General features: G+C 53.6%; 2 protein-coding genes across 2 annotated transcripts; both read left to right on the top strand.

Annotated features, from left to right (window-relative positions):
* Nucleotides 1-7,098: 7,098 nt before the first annotated feature.
* On the top strand, nucleotides 7,099-12,878 carry MRS44_004850 (uncharacterized protein; the record flags this gene model as incomplete). The annotated part of the gene is made up of 6 exons (XM_065622357.1): nucleotides 7,099-8,499; nucleotides 8,598-8,674; nucleotides 8,960-10,008; nucleotides 10,693-11,752; nucleotides 12,401-12,590; nucleotides 12,642-12,878. 6 exons carry the CDS (start codon nucleotides 7,099-7,101, stop codon nucleotides 12,876-12,878), a joined length of 4,014 nt encoding a protein of 1,337 aa, XP_065478429.1.
* A 2,441-nt stretch (nucleotides 12,879-15,319) lies between these two features.
* MRS44_004849 (uncharacterized protein) lies at nucleotides 15,320-16,324 on the top strand (the record flags this gene model as incomplete). Its single annotated transcript, XM_046280890.2, has 2 exons — nucleotides 15,320-15,368; nucleotides 15,423-16,324. The coding sequence occupies 2 exons, from the start codon at nucleotides 15,320-15,322 to the stop codon at nucleotides 16,322-16,324; spliced, it is 951 nt and encodes a 316-aa protein (XP_046136003.2).
* Between the last annotated feature and the right edge of the window lie 823 nt (nucleotides 16,325-17,147).

Below are 17,147 nucleotides of genomic sequence, written 5' to 3'. Positions count from 1 at the left end.
TTTTCGGACCTTCGACAAGACCTCGGCAGTTGCAGTACCCTCGTCGCTCTGAATCAAGGTTGAGGTTTCTTTTTCCATCATGGGGCTAAATTGTCCGAGCCGTCAGCAGTCGGTCTCTGCAGCTGGTCCCTCCCGTTGGGTCTTGTGTCAACCAGGGGTCCCGCAGACAGTAGCGGTCTGATAATGCGCAACTTGGCTCGCAGGCTTCGATACCTAGGCCTGGACCGAAGTGCCAGGAGGTCGCAGCCAAAGGGTATCTATCAAACCCTACCCTCGGTGCTGAGCGGCGCGCATGGCTGCATTCGAGGTGTGGCACTGGTCCCGTGATGATGCCTGTCTGTGGTGTCTGTGGGTCTGATTGCTACCAGTCCTTGGACTGTCTCGACATGGCGAATCAACTAGTATCGCTGGTCTAGCGATAGATCTTGATCTCGGAACAAGGAAGGCTTGAAGATGTAGACGTAGACGTTGGAGTGGGTCAAGGACCAATAGTCCACTGGCTCACACTGTTTGCGTGGGGTGTCCGAGAGATGCTTCTGAGGGAGACAGCCACTTCCGCCGGGTGTCTCTGATACCCCAGCACGGGTATCATACTTTAGATGAAGAGCGTCGCCTCGCATTTACTCGGACACAACAGCTAAGACTCTTGCAGGTTGCCTCGGCGCAAATCTGCAAATGTGCTGGTGACAGGACTTCGGCAGATGGTTGTCTCTACTTGCTGTTGCCTCCCAAGGCATTATAGCCGGAATGTGACTGGCTGGGTAAACCGGCAGAAATAGTTGCATTTTCAAAACGAGACCAGCTATCTGGCTCTGGTGGACGAAGGGGAGGAGCCAAAGAGGCAACCGGGGTGTCGTAAAGCCGAGGAAGTGAGTGCGCCGTGTGCGTAGCAGCAGACGTAGATCGTGGGCTTGAGGTGGTGCAGTAACACCGTCAGCGGAGGGTTAAAAAAAGCAAGGCGCCTGCAGGGCTTCAGCTACCAAACGTCGAGGTGGTGGTGGTAGCAGGTGACAAGGTTGGTTGTCCAATGCCTTTCCTCGACTAATCGAGGAGCCCACTATTGATGGGTACAGAGGTGTTCGCAATTTTCCGGCGGTGAATCATCCAAGGAACCGGGAGCGCTTTGCGGTGCACTAAAACACATACAGTAGCGGCTCATGAAATTGGGAGTCAAAACACGTCTCCGACACTCTTGATTACTCATCATGAATACTTGGTTTGAAGTTGATTGATTGCCCCGACTTTTGTGATATCAGACGCGGCACCGCAAGAAGGTGAAGGAGAGATCTGCTGGATCGGCTATGTGGCGCATGCATTCTGGGGATCTGTTGCTGGGACCAAATGGGCTTGCTCTGAGATGAGATCGCGCCCTCGAGATGAACAGCCAGGGTTATCCTGGAGAGTGGGGGGAGTGTTGGTGATGGACCATTCTTGTGGGTGTTGAAAGTGTTTGGTATTTTGTGGGCATGACTTGCTCGCTAACCCCAGGGCGAGTCAAATAGAGCTCTGGGGTGGTGAACTAATCGAACCCATAGCATGGAAGGATTTCCTTCTGGTTAACTGCGATGGCAGAAAGTCGGGCCTGGCGGCTCGATCGTGGCTTTCTAGCGCAGGAATGGCCATCGGCATCAATGGGCGCGCGAGTGACTGATGCAGCTCCCTATTATCTGCGTGGAAACGGTGAAGTCGTCAGAAACAATGGCTTGGTCATTGGACGCCGCAAAAGGTCTCGACCAGGCAAGACACCCGAGAAACGCTGTGCAAGCTCGGCCGAGGAGCTCCCTCTTGGCCGCGCCTTTGTAGTTTGATGGACTATGGCGTCAGTGCTGGGGAGCTGTGTGAAGCCGGTGAATAAAAAAGCAACGCTACCGAGCTATCGACCAAACAGAAGCAACGAATGTCTTAGCCGGGTCACTCTTCATCAGGGCAATCATTGAAAGGGGGAGCTGCCGAGAGAATGAGAGACGTCTGGAGAGGGACAGGGACGAGGGAGGAGTGGGGGTTGTGCTGTTTGGGTGGGTGCCTGAAACCCAGCTTTGTGAAGTAGAGGGGAGGGAGGGGTTGGAATTTGGAGAAGATGGGGATCCAAATTCCAGATTTGAGATGAGATCGATATGATGCGATGCAGCGAGATGGGATCTGGGCGTACGTAGTACGAAGCAAGGTGGAGGAGTCGATGGATAGGTAGACATTGGAGGGGAGTGTTGAAGTTGGATGGACACTGTAAAAATGCAGGGTGGATGGACATCAAGCGCCTTCCTAAAATGAAGGATTGTTTGGAAGCCGCCTTCCTTTTCAAAGTCACACTCTACCCAACTAGGCTGGGCTATTCGGACGCCCCTTCCCTGAGTCGTGAGGGGCCCGAGAGTAGCACACCCAAAGGTGCACTATGAGTCAATCAAAAGGTTAAAGACACGTAGGTAGCTGCATGAAAGCGAGGGAGGCATGCGTTGTACTGTAGTATTGCTCTGTAAGTCGAAATAGATAGCGCACCTCCCCCTACGTAGTGTCCAATCCGTCCGTCGTGTGCAGAGATCCATCCATGGATGAATGGACGGGAGCTTCCAGTGCTTCGGGGACTCGAGACCCGCTCACACCAGCAGAAGCGGCCGCTAAACAATTCTGTAGTGCGGACGGATAGACTGCTCACGGCATGTCACTGGAAGAGTTCTAGATGTGTTCGAGGTCTTTTGTGTGGCTAGCTGGTTTGTGAGGACTCGCAGAAAACTACTGTAAGTCGACGCTGCAACACGATGGATGCCCGCCAAAGAGTCCTTCCAGGAGGTGGACGGCATCTGCCAGTCCCAAAACGGAATGGTAGGACAGGACACGAGCAAGAAGCGGAAAAAAGAAAAGTTGAACAGACGCGGCAATCAAAATTTCTCATGAAAAAGCAAATGCCGCCAAAAGCTAGGCGCATGAAAATCCTGGCCTGTCATGGGTAAGGCATCACAATACGACAAGGGCAGCTGGACGTAGCGTCTTCTGATGGGTGCACCAAGGTCGGAGCACGGAGCACATGCCTCTTACATGCAGCAAGGCGCACCTTCCTTCGCCCGGAGAACTGGCAGATGGCTGGCAGGCGCGCAGCGGCACTTGGCGGCTCAGATGCCGATGGGACCTATGCAACCAATCCCAGCTGCAGCCTCCTCTCCCATCCAAATGGGAGCCCATCACAACGACGACAAGCATCCAGCATCCAGCATGAATCCTGAGACCTGATACCTCATACCTGAGACCTCACCCCTGAGAGGCTGACAATTCCATGGATGGATTGTCCATTCACGGGTTTCATGGACCTTGACGGGCTCCATCAACCTTTTCTCCATCCCATGCCGGTTTCCAGCATTGTCTACCAAGCCTGCTAGCCTTACACGCAGACGCAGCTCGTATCTGACAGACGTTGGTTGATGCCGCAGGATGGTCCAGTCATGCTGCGAAACGTCCACACAGCGCTGTCCCCGACCGAGTTGCGCATCTGACACTCGGGCATGCCTGCCGTGCCGCGGTTGAGCGCCCGAGGAGCGGGATAGGCATTCAGCCATTGATTCCAGCCCCTTTCTGGCGTCAATTGCCGCGATAAAACCCGACAATTTTCGGCTCCAGCACACAAAGGAAGGCAAAGGCGTACTGGACAAGGCGCAAGAGCATCATAAAGACCCGACAGACATAGGAAGTGGAGAACAAACCCATGCCTGAGAGCACCATGTGGAATTGTGGATGTGTGACCCCTCCACTCCCAATCGCGCCAGCTCCAGCACGTCGGTGAGATAGCCCGATGCGCCGGCGATCGCTCCAAGGGAGGGAGGGTTGCAGTGGGCTGGCGGAGGGGCCTCGTGCTGGCCCTGGAGCTGACTCTGGAGGGACCAGGGTCCCGTCATTCCAGTGCCCCGGTGCCCTCCTGGCTTCTAGGTTCTGGGGTTGATAATGGCATTGGGTGGTTTGTGGGCAACTTGGGGATTAGATCGCGGTTTTAGGGGAATTTCCATCCCTGGGATCTTGGACTCGGACTGCGGCTTCTGGTCGGCGACTCAGACTAACCCGAATCCCACTCGTCCAGAAGACTAGGGTACCTTTACTTTGACGGTCGATTGCGCACCCAAGCAAGTCCCTGGATGATAATTCCCTCGCCCACAAGTCAGCGTCGTGGGCTCCTGGTCATCGTGACCCCCAGAGACGAGCAGTCACAACTTTGCTTTTCTCTGCGTCAACGCCGGGCAGCAGGCCACGCACCGCACTGCACCGCACACCCCGGCGTCCGTCCACGCTCACCGCGCCCTAATCGCCGGTCCGGTCCTCACTTCCTTGCCACTCAACAAAGTCTGGAAACTGGCCAGCGTTTAATTACACGTCAAAGGCGGCACAAGAAAACGATTCAACTACAGTGGGACGCCGACACGGACACGCATCCATCCTGGATGGGCGGACCGTTGGCCTCGGACAAGAAAAAGCAACGTCGCTCAACTTGTGTCATCCGGAGCCAGAGTGGCCAGCCATCCATGGTTGCTGACCGACTCGGAGACAGCATTCTCCAGACGCTGCCAGGCAATGGAAGAAGGCAGCGCAGAAAAACCAGACGCAAACACAAACCGACCCCGCCCCCGTCCGGGTGGTCCACAGTGTTTCTCAAGGGCGGCGCCACTAAAGCTCCCTAGTAAGTAATGACAGCTTGGAGTCTTGCAGAAGTCGAAATGACAGGTCTGTTGCTACTGCCGCCGCCGTCGCCGGCCCCCAGCATGCCCCCCGACACCACGGCCGGATACCTACCGATCGTCAAGGAGCATGGCAACCCACATTGGCCTTGTCCTAGGGTTACTGTACTCGTGCCTGTCTTGTCTCGAGCAATACCCATCCTTTGTGCTCCGTCCCCTTGACCATACCCTTCCTGGACTCCCAAGGCATTCCTAGACGGCATTGCTATATTCGGCTCATCCTCCAACACCTCTTGTCACGAAACCATAAAGTCCATCTAACCCCCACATCTTGAACCAGCTCGGACCTCCTCAAGCCTCCTGATACATTGTCTCTTGACACGGACATCTCTTATATCTCATACAATCCCGGGTCCACCCCAACTGTCACCTTGTCTTCATCCTCTTCAACTTCCCGAAAGCACCATGGTCTTGTCCAGACATCCCCGGCTTGCCCCCTCGCCACTCAACCAGGCCCCTGACAACCGAGAACAAGACTCGTTCCCTCTTACGTTGCAACCTTCGGAACACCAAGTTATTCAACGGTCCGGGCTTCCTTGCTCGGCCATGGATCTACACGAGGACGTGTCTCGTGGCTTCACCTCCCACAAGGCACCTGGAACCCGATGCCCTACCTGTGCTCTTGCAGGCAAAGAAGTGTGGGTTATTCCTGGTCGTTGTTGCGGATATTGTGGAACACCCTGTTGTGACGAGGCTCATTAACGATCACGGTAAGTCTCCCGAGTCTTTTGAATGTCAGAGAATAGACGTCTGAACGATATACAGCTCGACGGTTGCGGTTGTTCATGAGTTGCCAAGAACTCGACAAGCCCTGATGGAGCCAGGGCCGATACAACTCCAGACCTCGGCCAGGCATGGCACAGCGCGGTGGTACGCGTCCTTTCCAATATCAATTCGAGAAAATATCCGACCAAAGGGAAGGGTTGTGAAAAGAATTGCATAAGGATCGCGACAACCCTTTGATGCGGCCGCGAGTTCGAGGTCATCCCACAGAATCAAGTTGACCAAATGAACTGGGCGCTCTGATTGGCACAATGGCGTTTAGAAGATGCTGTTACGCCATCAAGCAAATGTCTCAGAAAACCGTGGGTGTGACCAGGGTCACTTTTCCATGGCTGATGCCCCTGGAGGGCCTCAGAAAAAGGTCGACAGAGAACACCAAAATGGGGCTGCCGAGGCGGAAGAAGGGGTGGCCTGAATGACCTTGCTGGCCTTGGTCGAGGGTTGAACTTCTTCCTCTAGGGATAATCATTTACAAAGGGGAGGGACGTGCTAGGGCTGATGGGCAGGTGACCAAAGCAGCATTCTTTCAAGTCCTCGCTCGGGCTTACCAGGATGCTGAGATGCATCGTCGATCAACTCGCATCAGCCACCCTGTCACCACATGGCTTTACCGGAGTACGGGAAGACAAGTGTAGGCGATGATTGCCCGAGGCTTGCCGGTGGATGGATGGAAGACCAAGTCCGGAGGCAGGCAGTGAGCGGTGTAGGGGTAGAGACAAAAATAATGTGCGGAGTATTTAGTTGCGATATTAATGATAATGAATCTTTTGAGGAGCGTTTGATGGTCCAATCCCTCGTCTTCTTTCAATTACTCGCACCCTTGGCGTCGTGGCGGCTCTCGAATACCCTGAGACATGTGGTGGATGAAGTCGGGTTCCAGACTCTCGGCGTTGCGCCCAACAGAAAGAAATCTTCGATAACTGACCCGTATGACGCAATGAGGCTGCTAGGGTAGGGTCTAAAAGTACGTACTTAGATCAGATGCAGAGGACCCAGGAGTCATCCCTGTTTAAGGTGTCAGTTCAGCTGTCAACTCTCATTTGCAGCCCGAGCTGGAGACCGACCACGCCCGGCGATCCCCGAGGTATTTTCGGGCTACCCAGGATAGGCAGGACAGACTGGCGAGTGATGTGCTGATAAACAGCCGGAGGCAATTCCTGTCGTGCCAAACAAGCTGAATAAAACCAAATTGTCAGCGTGAACTCGGTCAATGGGGACTCGGGCCCGGCCTCCGGGGATCGGTGCCCACTCCCCTGAAAGCCCCCGGCCGAGGGTCGCCCGGCCGTTGAATTGGCCCGGCCCCGGAGAGTGGACCGTTAATTTCCTGCGACAATTCGCGGCGCTGTCATTGGCTGGACAAGCGACCCCAGAACTGATTGTCCGCCCATCACCCGCCCCCGCCCCCTCCCTTCCGAACACTACAACGGCTTGTCTCGCGATCCCCTCAACGCCGCGCTCCGATCTCAGTCAACCTCTGTGCGCTCCCGCGGCCGGACCCCCGTCTGTCTGGCATCCCGTGCACCGTCATTGCCCGCCCCGCCCGCCGGTCAGAAACAAACAAACGGCACGGCCCGGCCTAGTCTGCGCACTGCGGGCGCTCAGGATGGCGGCCGCCGAGCAGAACGGCATCGACATCCTCTGCGATGCCGCCGGCTCGGACATGCTGCTTTCATCATTATTCGCCTTAGCAGCTCCAGGGCAAGATCAGCAGCGAGCCCAACCGCAGGATCAGCACGAATTGCAGCACCCGCTGCCGACAGCCTCACCCTCGAAGCAACCCCACCAGCAGCAGGTCTATCACCAACAGCTAGACCCTGCGCTGCAGCCGTCGCAGCAAGAAACCCCACGGAAGACCACGTCGTCTCTACCAGCTAAGCGCAAGCTGTCCGATGCGTCCGCCTCGTCGCCGTCCCACGTCTGCCACATCTGCCGACGCGTCTACGAGCGAGCCGACCACTTGACGAGGCACCTGAGGTCGCACGAGAACGCCCGCCCGTACCAATGCTCCCGCTGCCCTAAGCGCTTCAACCGCGCCGACCTCCTGACGCGGCACGAGACCACGCACGACCGAGATGGCGCTGCAAAAGACCGCCCCTTCATCCGAAGAAACGATCGCGCCGCCGAAGCTTGTCTGAACTGCGCCGCCTCCAAGGCCAAGTGCGAGGACCAAAAGCCGTGTAGTCGCTGTCGCAACAAGAGCCTAACATGTCAAATGCCGGCGAGGCGTGGGAATCAATACAGAACTTCGGAATCACAAGCAGGAGTTTCCCCTTCTGATAGTTCAATGGTGGCCTCGACCACAGGTAATGACAACCAGGTTTTCACGGCAGGCGATGCCGCCTATGCGCTATCGCAATCAGCTGTCGCACACCAAGTCCAATCGATCGATAATACTGCTGGATATGCTGGTTCATCCTTCCTCGGTGCGCCAAGTGTGGAAGCTACGCCCGATGAGACCCTGTACTTTGCAGCGCCGCGGAAACTGCTCCCTGATATCGAACTCTCCTGGGACATGGACTTTGGCGGCTTCACTGTTCCAACACCAGATCTGAATGGACCAAGCCCTCGGCTGGGAAATGGGACAAAGCGTTCATCTCGTCAACCTCGAAGAGACATGGCCCAGGAAGACGCAGCTCCCCAGCGTTCTGCTTGGGTGGTTGATCCAGACACCAATGGCCAAGCAGACGCCTCGGCCTTTCCTTCGAGAAAACTATCGCCCATTGTACGCGACGGCCTCTTCGCTATGGTTCTCGCCGATAGCTCGAACTCGCGGCAGATTCCAACATTTCCCTCGGCCGAAACCTTGAGCTGCCTGATTGAAACGTTCTTTATCCAGCAAGACCAGAAACGGGATGCGTTCATTCACAAGGCTTCTTTTGATACTTCTGCGGCTACCTTGGAACTCATCTCTGCTATCGTCTCGAGTGGAGCTACATCTGCGCCAACAACCTGGCAATTCGGACTTGCTCTTGACGAGGTCTTGAGAACTGCCCTCAACAGCCGTGTAAGTCTGGTGATCTTTCAGTTCTATCTGATATTTCTCTACCACTCTGTTGGTGTGCGTGACATAGACTTGGACGAACACAAGCTAACGATAAATAGCTGGAATCTTTTGATTCGACAGCGAAACCCCTGATGCTGCTCCAAGCCTCTATGCTCCATCTTGACATTGGACAGTGGTGTGGCTTTCATCGTCAAATGGAAATGGCACAGACTTTTGCCCAGCAAGTGTTGACAGTAAGCCTGCCTTGAACATGGTTGTCCGTCAGCGGGCTAACGAAGAAAAGCTGGTTCGAGGAACAGGGAGGATTTCTTTTTCGTCAGACTCGGCCCTCTATATCCCCAGTGTAGGAGACTCTCCTGGGGACTTGGAGTTGAAATGGCAGCAATTCGCTACGATTGAATCGTACAAAAGGTTTTTTTCGCAGCTCCTGTTATACATGATACTTGCTGACCGTGTTCAGGCTGATGATGCGTCTGTTCATTCACGATGTGCAATCTTCGATCGTTTCGTGGAGGAGCTCAAACATGACATACAACGAACTCGACTTTACCCTACCGGCGGCACCTGATCTTTGGAGGGCCACAAGTTCACAACAGTGGCGGGAGCTGCACTCGGTAAAGAGATCCACAACTACAGGCATTCCGCGACTCTTGGAGGTGAGAGACTGCATGTCATTCATCACCGAGCCCAACGACTATGTCGGTATCGAACTTTGTTGCATGGCCGCTCTGTCGGGATTGTGGGGGCAGATTTGGATCTACCGTGATGCTGTCACGTACCACAGCAATCCGGATCGACGCAGCACCGGCTCTCGAGCTTGGACCAAGGCTTTATACCAAGATCTGTATAGCAGACTGGTAAGCTTCTCTAACCAAGCTCAGGGGATGCAAACGTTTAGCCCGGAGCTCTTGCTGTTTTGCGAGCTCTTGATGATGACGCTCCATGTCTCGTTTGACGAACTGCACCGACTCGCTGGCTACAACGGCGAGGGAGGGTCCCGGAGAGCGGCGCAAATACTGGAGGCTACCTGGTTTCCAGGGCCAGAATCTCGTCACGCCGTCTGGCACGCTGGGCAGGTGCTCCGCTATGCGCAGGATTGTAAAGCAACAAGTCTGCAAGGGTTCAACTCAATGGCTGTCTACTTTGCTGGCCTTACTCTGTGGGCGTACGGCATCATGTCGGCTCCGGGCTCGACAAACGGCCAAGGGATTGCGGACGACCATGTGCTACTCAATGGACAAGAGACGAGGAAGTCGAGGGCGTTTCTCGAACTCGGACAGGGCACACCGGCCTTGACGTTTCCAGCAGACCTACGTCTCCAGATCGAGCCATTATCGAACCGCGATGTGGCCCTGTCACATGCTCGAAATGTCTTGCGACAAAATTTCCCCGTACTCAGCGAGCCGCTGCCCCAGCTGGTTGAGAACCTGTGGCGCCGACTTGCAGAGCTTCAGTCGGGCCAGAACGGCCAGGCCATGGCCAACACGGATGGAACCGCGGCAGGAAACGGTAGCCGTCATGTTTGAAGTTGTTTATTCCTAGGTATGCGGACTATAAAAAGGATGTTTGCGTGGGGTTTGTTTGTCTAGAAATCATCCAATTGGATGTTAGCGAAGGAGTTGGGGCGGAAAACGGGAAACACAAAAGGGTCATGACTGGTAACACGTTACAAGGCAGGGTTCTATAGGGTGATATGATGAACTATTCATTGTTGGAGTCTTTAACTTGTTGTTTATTGTCAATAAGCCGTGATGGTCTCGGAGCTCACGTCCAAGAGTGAGCATCACTACCCGTGTTACGTTCATATTTACACGTACAAACCGAGTGGACGACACTGAAAGTGAAATAAGATAAGAGGAAGTTGCATTGGAGGCGATTGTTTGCGATGCTGCTTTCCTTTGTTCACATCTCACTTCTGGAAAGACGGTCAGGATGTGCCTGCTGCGAGAAAGGGAGTCCCTTTGCCAACCCTTCTTGCCTGCTTCACAACCACTCAACTCTTCTTTTTCTCCTGTTCACCTGGCGCTACTCATTCATTGCATTGCTGCGTCAACAACTCTTATCGTTGACTTGAAGGCTTAGTCACGGCATTTCTATTCATCTTTAGATTTGTCCTTCACTTATATCCTACGGCTTGGGCAACTCGAACCGTCCCGATGCCCCCCATTTAGAAGAGAATTGACAAGCCGCCAGGCCCTCTGCGCGATGAACTCATCTTTGAACGCCTCGATGATGCACATCTCTTACGGCACTACGAGAACAATGCCATGGCCTGGGCTGGGCCGCTTTCAACAACAGACTTCCTGGATGTTCATTTCAGACTGAGCACTATTCCAGGAGAAGCTCGCGCCTTTGAGATCTGGGCACTCCGCAAACCCGACGATCCTTTGGGTATCATCTCGAGCTGCGCAACACATCTCCGCGACGCAATCGTGAGCCGCGGCAAGGGCGTGAGGATGACTGGTGCCGTTGTCATTTCCGAAATCTTTACCGATCCTGAGTACCGCACCCGCGGCTTCGCCAAGTTGCTTCTCAAGAGAGTACAAGACCACTTTGACAAGCGGGACGACTTGGATATTGACTTCACTGTCATCTACGGCAATGACTCCTTGGAATGGTACCGAGAGCTGGGGTGGAAGCCTGTCACAGCGACCCAGCTGAATATCAATGTTGAGCGTTTCCAGACTTGCGCTGAATGCGAGAATGAATTGGAATTTCTCACACTCCAGGAAGTCTGCAACATTGCCGATTGCGACGTCAACGTCAGCAAGCTGCGTCTCTCAAAGGCCCAAGGCCCCAAAACCCACGTCCAACTTCTACCCAGCGCGTTTTTGGCCCGACGGCACCTATACCGTTCCGCCTTACTCGCCTACAAACTGCGTCAAGGTCACACGTACAACAGGCATCATGGGGTTTCGATTCTCGAGGACGAGGCAACAGAGGTATCAGCATGGTGGGTCCACGACTTCCAGAACAGCCGGCTCATGATAGGACGTCTGTTTCTGACGCGCCTGAACAATGTGGATGAACTGGTAGTTGAAGTATTGGAGGCAGCAATGGAGGAGGCAACCCGGCGTGGGCTGCGGGAGGTGGTGCTTTGGGATCCGAGCCCTCAGGTGGTGGTGGCGGCCATGACAATATGGGATAAATATGATACGGACGTGCAAGTCATGACGGGGGAGAGAAAGGAGATGGTACCATGTGTGAGATGGAAGGGCGGCGAGGAGCGGGATGTTGTGTTGGAGGAAGGGCAGTTTGTGTCGTGGAGTTGATGTGCAGGGCAGGGCAGGGCAGGTTTCGATTGGGGGAATAATTCGGGGCCGGAAGAGTCCATGAATGAAACAGCGACGGACGTCGATTGCGGCGTATGTAGGTATGGGCAAGGTTGTCCTTATCTGGCGATGCTGGGGTATCCTAACCCTGGGGGGTTGGAGTTTATTTTATGTATAATAGAGACAGCGAACAAAGCCGAGACTTGGGATTAACGGTTGTCAATTCCGCTGTGCTGATGCAATGGCAGTCACTCGTTTGCCGTCTAGAGCCGGGTCTAGTCGGATCTCGGGACTTGAAGCTTGGCTTGAGAATGATGGCTATGCTATTGAGACGTCGTTATTGGGTAGTCAGGGACATGAATGAAGCTGTGGTGGGGGCCTGGGAGATCAACAAGGGGAGGAAGACGATGACAGGGAGGAGAAAAGGTGGGGTACAAGTTGACCCCGCGATGGTTGAATGACAAAGCATGGATCAGTTGTTCAACCCCCGAGGTCGAGGGGCGGAATGCCTGCCATGCAACCACCCATCCATGGTTATTCTCACTCACCTTTAACCCGCATGCAACCGTTGGCTGATCTGTACTGTACTCTGTACCTACCTCCCTATCTTGAACATATATGAACCCAAGACTTCTCCTCAGAGTTTCCCCTCTGATCCGACCGCCCATCCCCAGCACTGCATCCCAGGTCCGAGCGAGACTCTACACCACCAAGATGGCGAACCGTGTCCACCGAATCACCATGTTCAAGATGCCCAGCGAGGATGACCGGGCCGTCCTGCTGGAGCAGTACAACAAGCTCAGTGCCAACCAGCAAAAGGTGAGCTCACAAGTCACTTGCTCACAGATGGTCACTAACTAGACAACCCAGGACGGCAAGCCCTACATCCTGTCCATGGTGGTCGGCGCCGCCGATGAGGATGCCCGATCTCAGGGATACCACTTTGTGTCCAAGACCGAGTTTGCCAGCATGGAGGACATGAAATACTACGACGACGAGTGCAAGGCCCACAACGACCTCAAGACGGTCGTCAAGACGCTGGGCGTCCAAGGTGTCTTGACCATTTACTTTAAGCCTCAGGCCATTGGTGGTATTGACAATGCTTGAGAGATGTGGGGATGAGATGAGACAAAGAGAGGGGATAGAGGAAGACAAACAAATAAATAAGAAATAAACAAGATCTCTTCAAGATGGGGTCATTACGCACTGCTCCTGCAGCTTATTGCACTGACTCTTGCTTACCATTGTCCAGGCCGTCGGTGTCATTGGCCTGTGGAAGCTCTCACCAACGGCACTTGGCGATATCGTGGCTGGCCTCGTGGATGCACTCACTGCATGTGACAAGCTCGGGCACTCACATGGCCGTGCGCCACTCAGCACCGCCTGTTTTCGTTCTCAAAGCTACCCACGAGCTTGCCTCGACAAACAACAGGCTTGTTGCGCTCGGGCCTGTCGCTGGGAGCTAGACACACGCTGAAGACAATGCCTGTGCACTTTTGGGCCGCGGCCAAGGCTCAGTGCGGGGCAAGCTTGGGGAGAAGTGAAAGGGGTCGTTGTGTGAGATGAAGACCTGCGGAACAAGACGCTCCGTTAGGTATAGGGGCGTGTTAGTGTCAGGGATGATCTAGAGCCCATGGAAGACAAGTAAGTGATCATGAAGCTGTAACTAAGACATGAGTTAAAGCTTCCGGGAGAATTAAGGTGTGTTGGAGGGGAAGAACTTGGTGATACAACATGGAGGCGAGACCACTTTAACTTGCCAGTTAGGCCTGCGCAATGACAATTTGACACCTAATTGCTCAGAAAAGAACGGACTGAAGCTAGAAGTAAAGGATGCCGCTCAAAGGTTTGTCAAGGCTTTCGACATTTTGAGCAGATGCCAATAAAAGGCTGAGTGGCAGCAGAGGGATGGACTTGCAGTAGCTGACTGACACAAGTATGGTGTGATTCTATCTCTTTGAGTTGTGCCACATGCCCGAGAGACATGATTCGTCAAACCGTCTAGCCACTTCATCCGCCTTTTGACAACTCGCCCGGCATGTCATGCTCTGTACGTCTGGACCGAGGATAATGTGTCCGAAGATGGCTTTTCTGGAACTTAAAGACCTGCTGTTTGAAGGTGTTGATGAATCCGGTATGATGATAAGTTACAGCGTACAGCGCGACGGGTGCCGCCTTCTGACGGGCCTGAATGTGAAACGAATGCATGAATTCATTCACCTGCGATAAAGATCAATAGCCATTAATGTATTAAATTCGCCCAAAGCGATGGGCACTGCGCAACAACAAGATAGCGCGACTGTCTTGCAGGCTGCGGCACTGCAGGCTGCCAATATGACCAGGGGAAATACTCCCACATTGAACTTCTAGAGCTTCAAAGGTGACCATGTGAATAATTAAGGAAAAATAATGCGATTTAATTATTCCCCGAGCTTAGGTAAGTAATACTTCTCATGCAAGGTATTATTATTATTGAGATGCCATGTGGTGATTTAGCTTCGCCAGTGTCATAAATGAATAGCCAGGTGATAGCCAGTGCCAGCACTTGGCTACCAATGAGGAAGTATTTTCCAGTAAACAAAAGACAATGCCATTGTTTGTGATTAATCAGTGTTTGTTTGAACACTGATCTTAAAATCGGACAGATCTTAATCCTTCCTTTCCACCCAACATCTTCAATCATCTTGACACAAGTCAACCCGATGATAGCTTTCTCTCTACACCTCTCTCCCTCAACACACAAATACGTCTCAAACACATCACATACCATGTATTTAAAAGGTAAGACCTAAAACCTTCTCCCAACTCAAGCATCTCTAGCGGTCGCAACACCAAGCAGCTGGATGGTAGCTTTCCCTCCTAGAGCTTTCCCTCCAAGTTCTCTGCACAGAAGACCTCACACCAATTTCACCTCACTTCTTGAATTGCTCTTCATCCTGTACTCGTCTTCTCCAATCTTCCCAACACCATATCGTTGAAAACCGACCGCTGACAATTCTTTGCCGTAGACCCATACCACTTCTTCGTTATCTCACCGCAGTTCATCCTCGAGGAGATATATACGTCTTCTTTTTCTCTACTCAACACCACCAATATTCCCAGAAGGCAAGACAAGAAGAGGTCGAAAGCCGGCCGTTAGATGTTCTCCTGCCCTGACTGGAGTTCGGAATCAAGGATCTATCGCGGCTCTTGAGATCTTGAGGATCTCATCATATATATCAGCCATCTTAATAGCCAAGGTTTCCAATCTTGGAAGTAACGACAAGCCACAACCTGGTAGTTTCGAAGACGGAGATCCAAGGACATCCGTTTCGTCCCACCATATCTATATTCAGCCCTGCCAAGCACTGATTTGAGATTCCTCCAACATACGCATATTCAACCCATAGGTTTCAGCCGTCAAGCCTATTCTCGCTGGCCGAAAAAGGAATCTTGACTCCCCTGGAATGATTAACGAATATTTCCGTTCTTGGTTCGAAGCAGTTAGCAGCTTCAAACCACGAAGCAGTTCGAACGACGTGTGGAATCATCGAGACGGCAAACAAACCATGGAGAAGCAACGGACAAAGCCTAAGCAGAAGACCTGGCTGAGATTAAGTCGCAAATCAACGACATCTCCCGGGTAGGAAGCGACACAGCTGGATCCGACAGGACCAAGTTCCTCGAATGGAAGCGGACGATCGTCGAATGAGGACGAGTCGCCACGACCTGAAGAGTTTAACGTCTGGAGCCGAGGCACACGCCACCTTGTACCGACTACCAGTCCTCAAGTACAACGCCCTAGGTTAAAGTACATGGATAACTTTGAGGATGAGCGTGTGATACGGGCGGCTCTCGCAGCTTGCAGAGACCACCAGTACACACACTTCAACCTCGAACGACACGTGCTGTCGGGAGAATACATACTGATCCAGCGTTTGAAGTTCGGTGACGTTGTGTTTCTCTGCACGACGCACGAGCTGTACGGACCGGGCCAGAGGAGATATCTCTACTGGGGTACAGATAAGTCTGGGCGGGAGAAGTATCTAGTGTTCTTTACACTAGTTACAAACGGCGGCAAGGGTGTGGTCCGGGGATCGCATAGCTGGTTCCTAGAGCCGACCGCGTATCGTTTCGTGTCTGAACCGTATCATGACAGAAACGTGCACGTCAGTTGGACTCAGGCGATGGCGATCTCCCCTCCTCGACAAGACTCCATTTTTGGATGTATCGATGAGGAGGAGCAGATTACAAAGGGTGACCTTCGAGACCTGGGAGAGTTTGTGGCGCACCAGATGGAGCATCACAAGAACGATGTCAGCGACCTCTGTCAAGAGGCAAGGGAGCGACATAGTTCTGCTCAAACAGAGAACGGGGGGAGCCGGCGTGGGGGGTGCGCATTCTCCAGGGAGATCATAGACGCGTGGAAACAAGACGGAAAGAAGGAGGTGACGCAGAAGCGGGGTGTCGCCGCCTCTCCCAAAGAGAAGAGTCGGCCACCTGAATCTGCGTGTCGGTGCCTCGGGGGTGAGGCTCGACATTTCGCCCCCAGACTCTTCTGGCTGGAGGGGTGAGATCCGGAACAGACTGGAGCCGAAAGCACCGGCCTTCTTGGTCAGGAGCTGGAGAAGTCATTGTGATTTGGTAAGCCTTCTCTTGCCCGGATGTGTGAAGACGTATGGCTAACGACCCAAGCAGCACATGACTCCTCCCCCGTGTCTATTATCTCCATGGTCCTGCTTCATGGTTTGTGAGGAGGGGATGCACACTCGGCGGATGGTGGATTGATGCGGTCCAGCATTTTTTGCCCACGGGGGCAGTCAACTACTCGGCAATGACTTTGAAGGGGATGGCTGAAGTCAGTCGAAGTTCTGCCCCGATGGCCCACCACATGAGCGACAGGGGAGAGATGAGGTCGCGCAGAGATCTCGACAGAGGGGTTCCGGTGAGCCAGAGGAGAATGGGCCATCGGAAGTGGCGGAAGACTTGTTGTAGCTGCCGTCTGACTTTTTGACAATGCGTCCACCGTTGAGCTCAAGGTTTTCTGCCCGTCCAGGGTGCGTTGTGCGGTAGTTGTTTGTCTCGTCGACCAAAAGGAGGCGACAACAGTGCGTGGAATGGCGCCGTGAATCCAGCATCTTTAGGGTCCGGCAGCCTCCAGACGACGTTATAGCGAGAAAAGGAGGTAAACGGCGCATTTTTGGAGCAAGTGTTGGACTTTTTGGTTGCGTCGATGAGATACCCGAGGTGGACGAGGGTTGGAGGTTTTTTGGTGGCCTCAAGTCTGGCTGGTCCAGATATAATATATCCTTTTTGGCTTGAACTGATACCGTCTGATGGACGACGATTGCCGAGTGACGGCGGTAGCATCGTACGACCGATTGATTGTTGTTGTCG

This window comes from Fusarium solani, assembly GCF_023522795.1.
Source record: "Fusarium solani strain SB1 chromosome Unknown bctg00000002, whole genome shotgun sequence".
Classification (NCBI taxonomy): Eukaryota; Fungi; Ascomycota; class Sordariomycetes; order Hypocreales; family Nectriaceae; genus Fusarium; species Fusarium solani.
The sequence above is the reverse complement of the archived record's forward strand: the minus strand, read 5'-3'. Positions and strand labels throughout refer to the sequence as shown.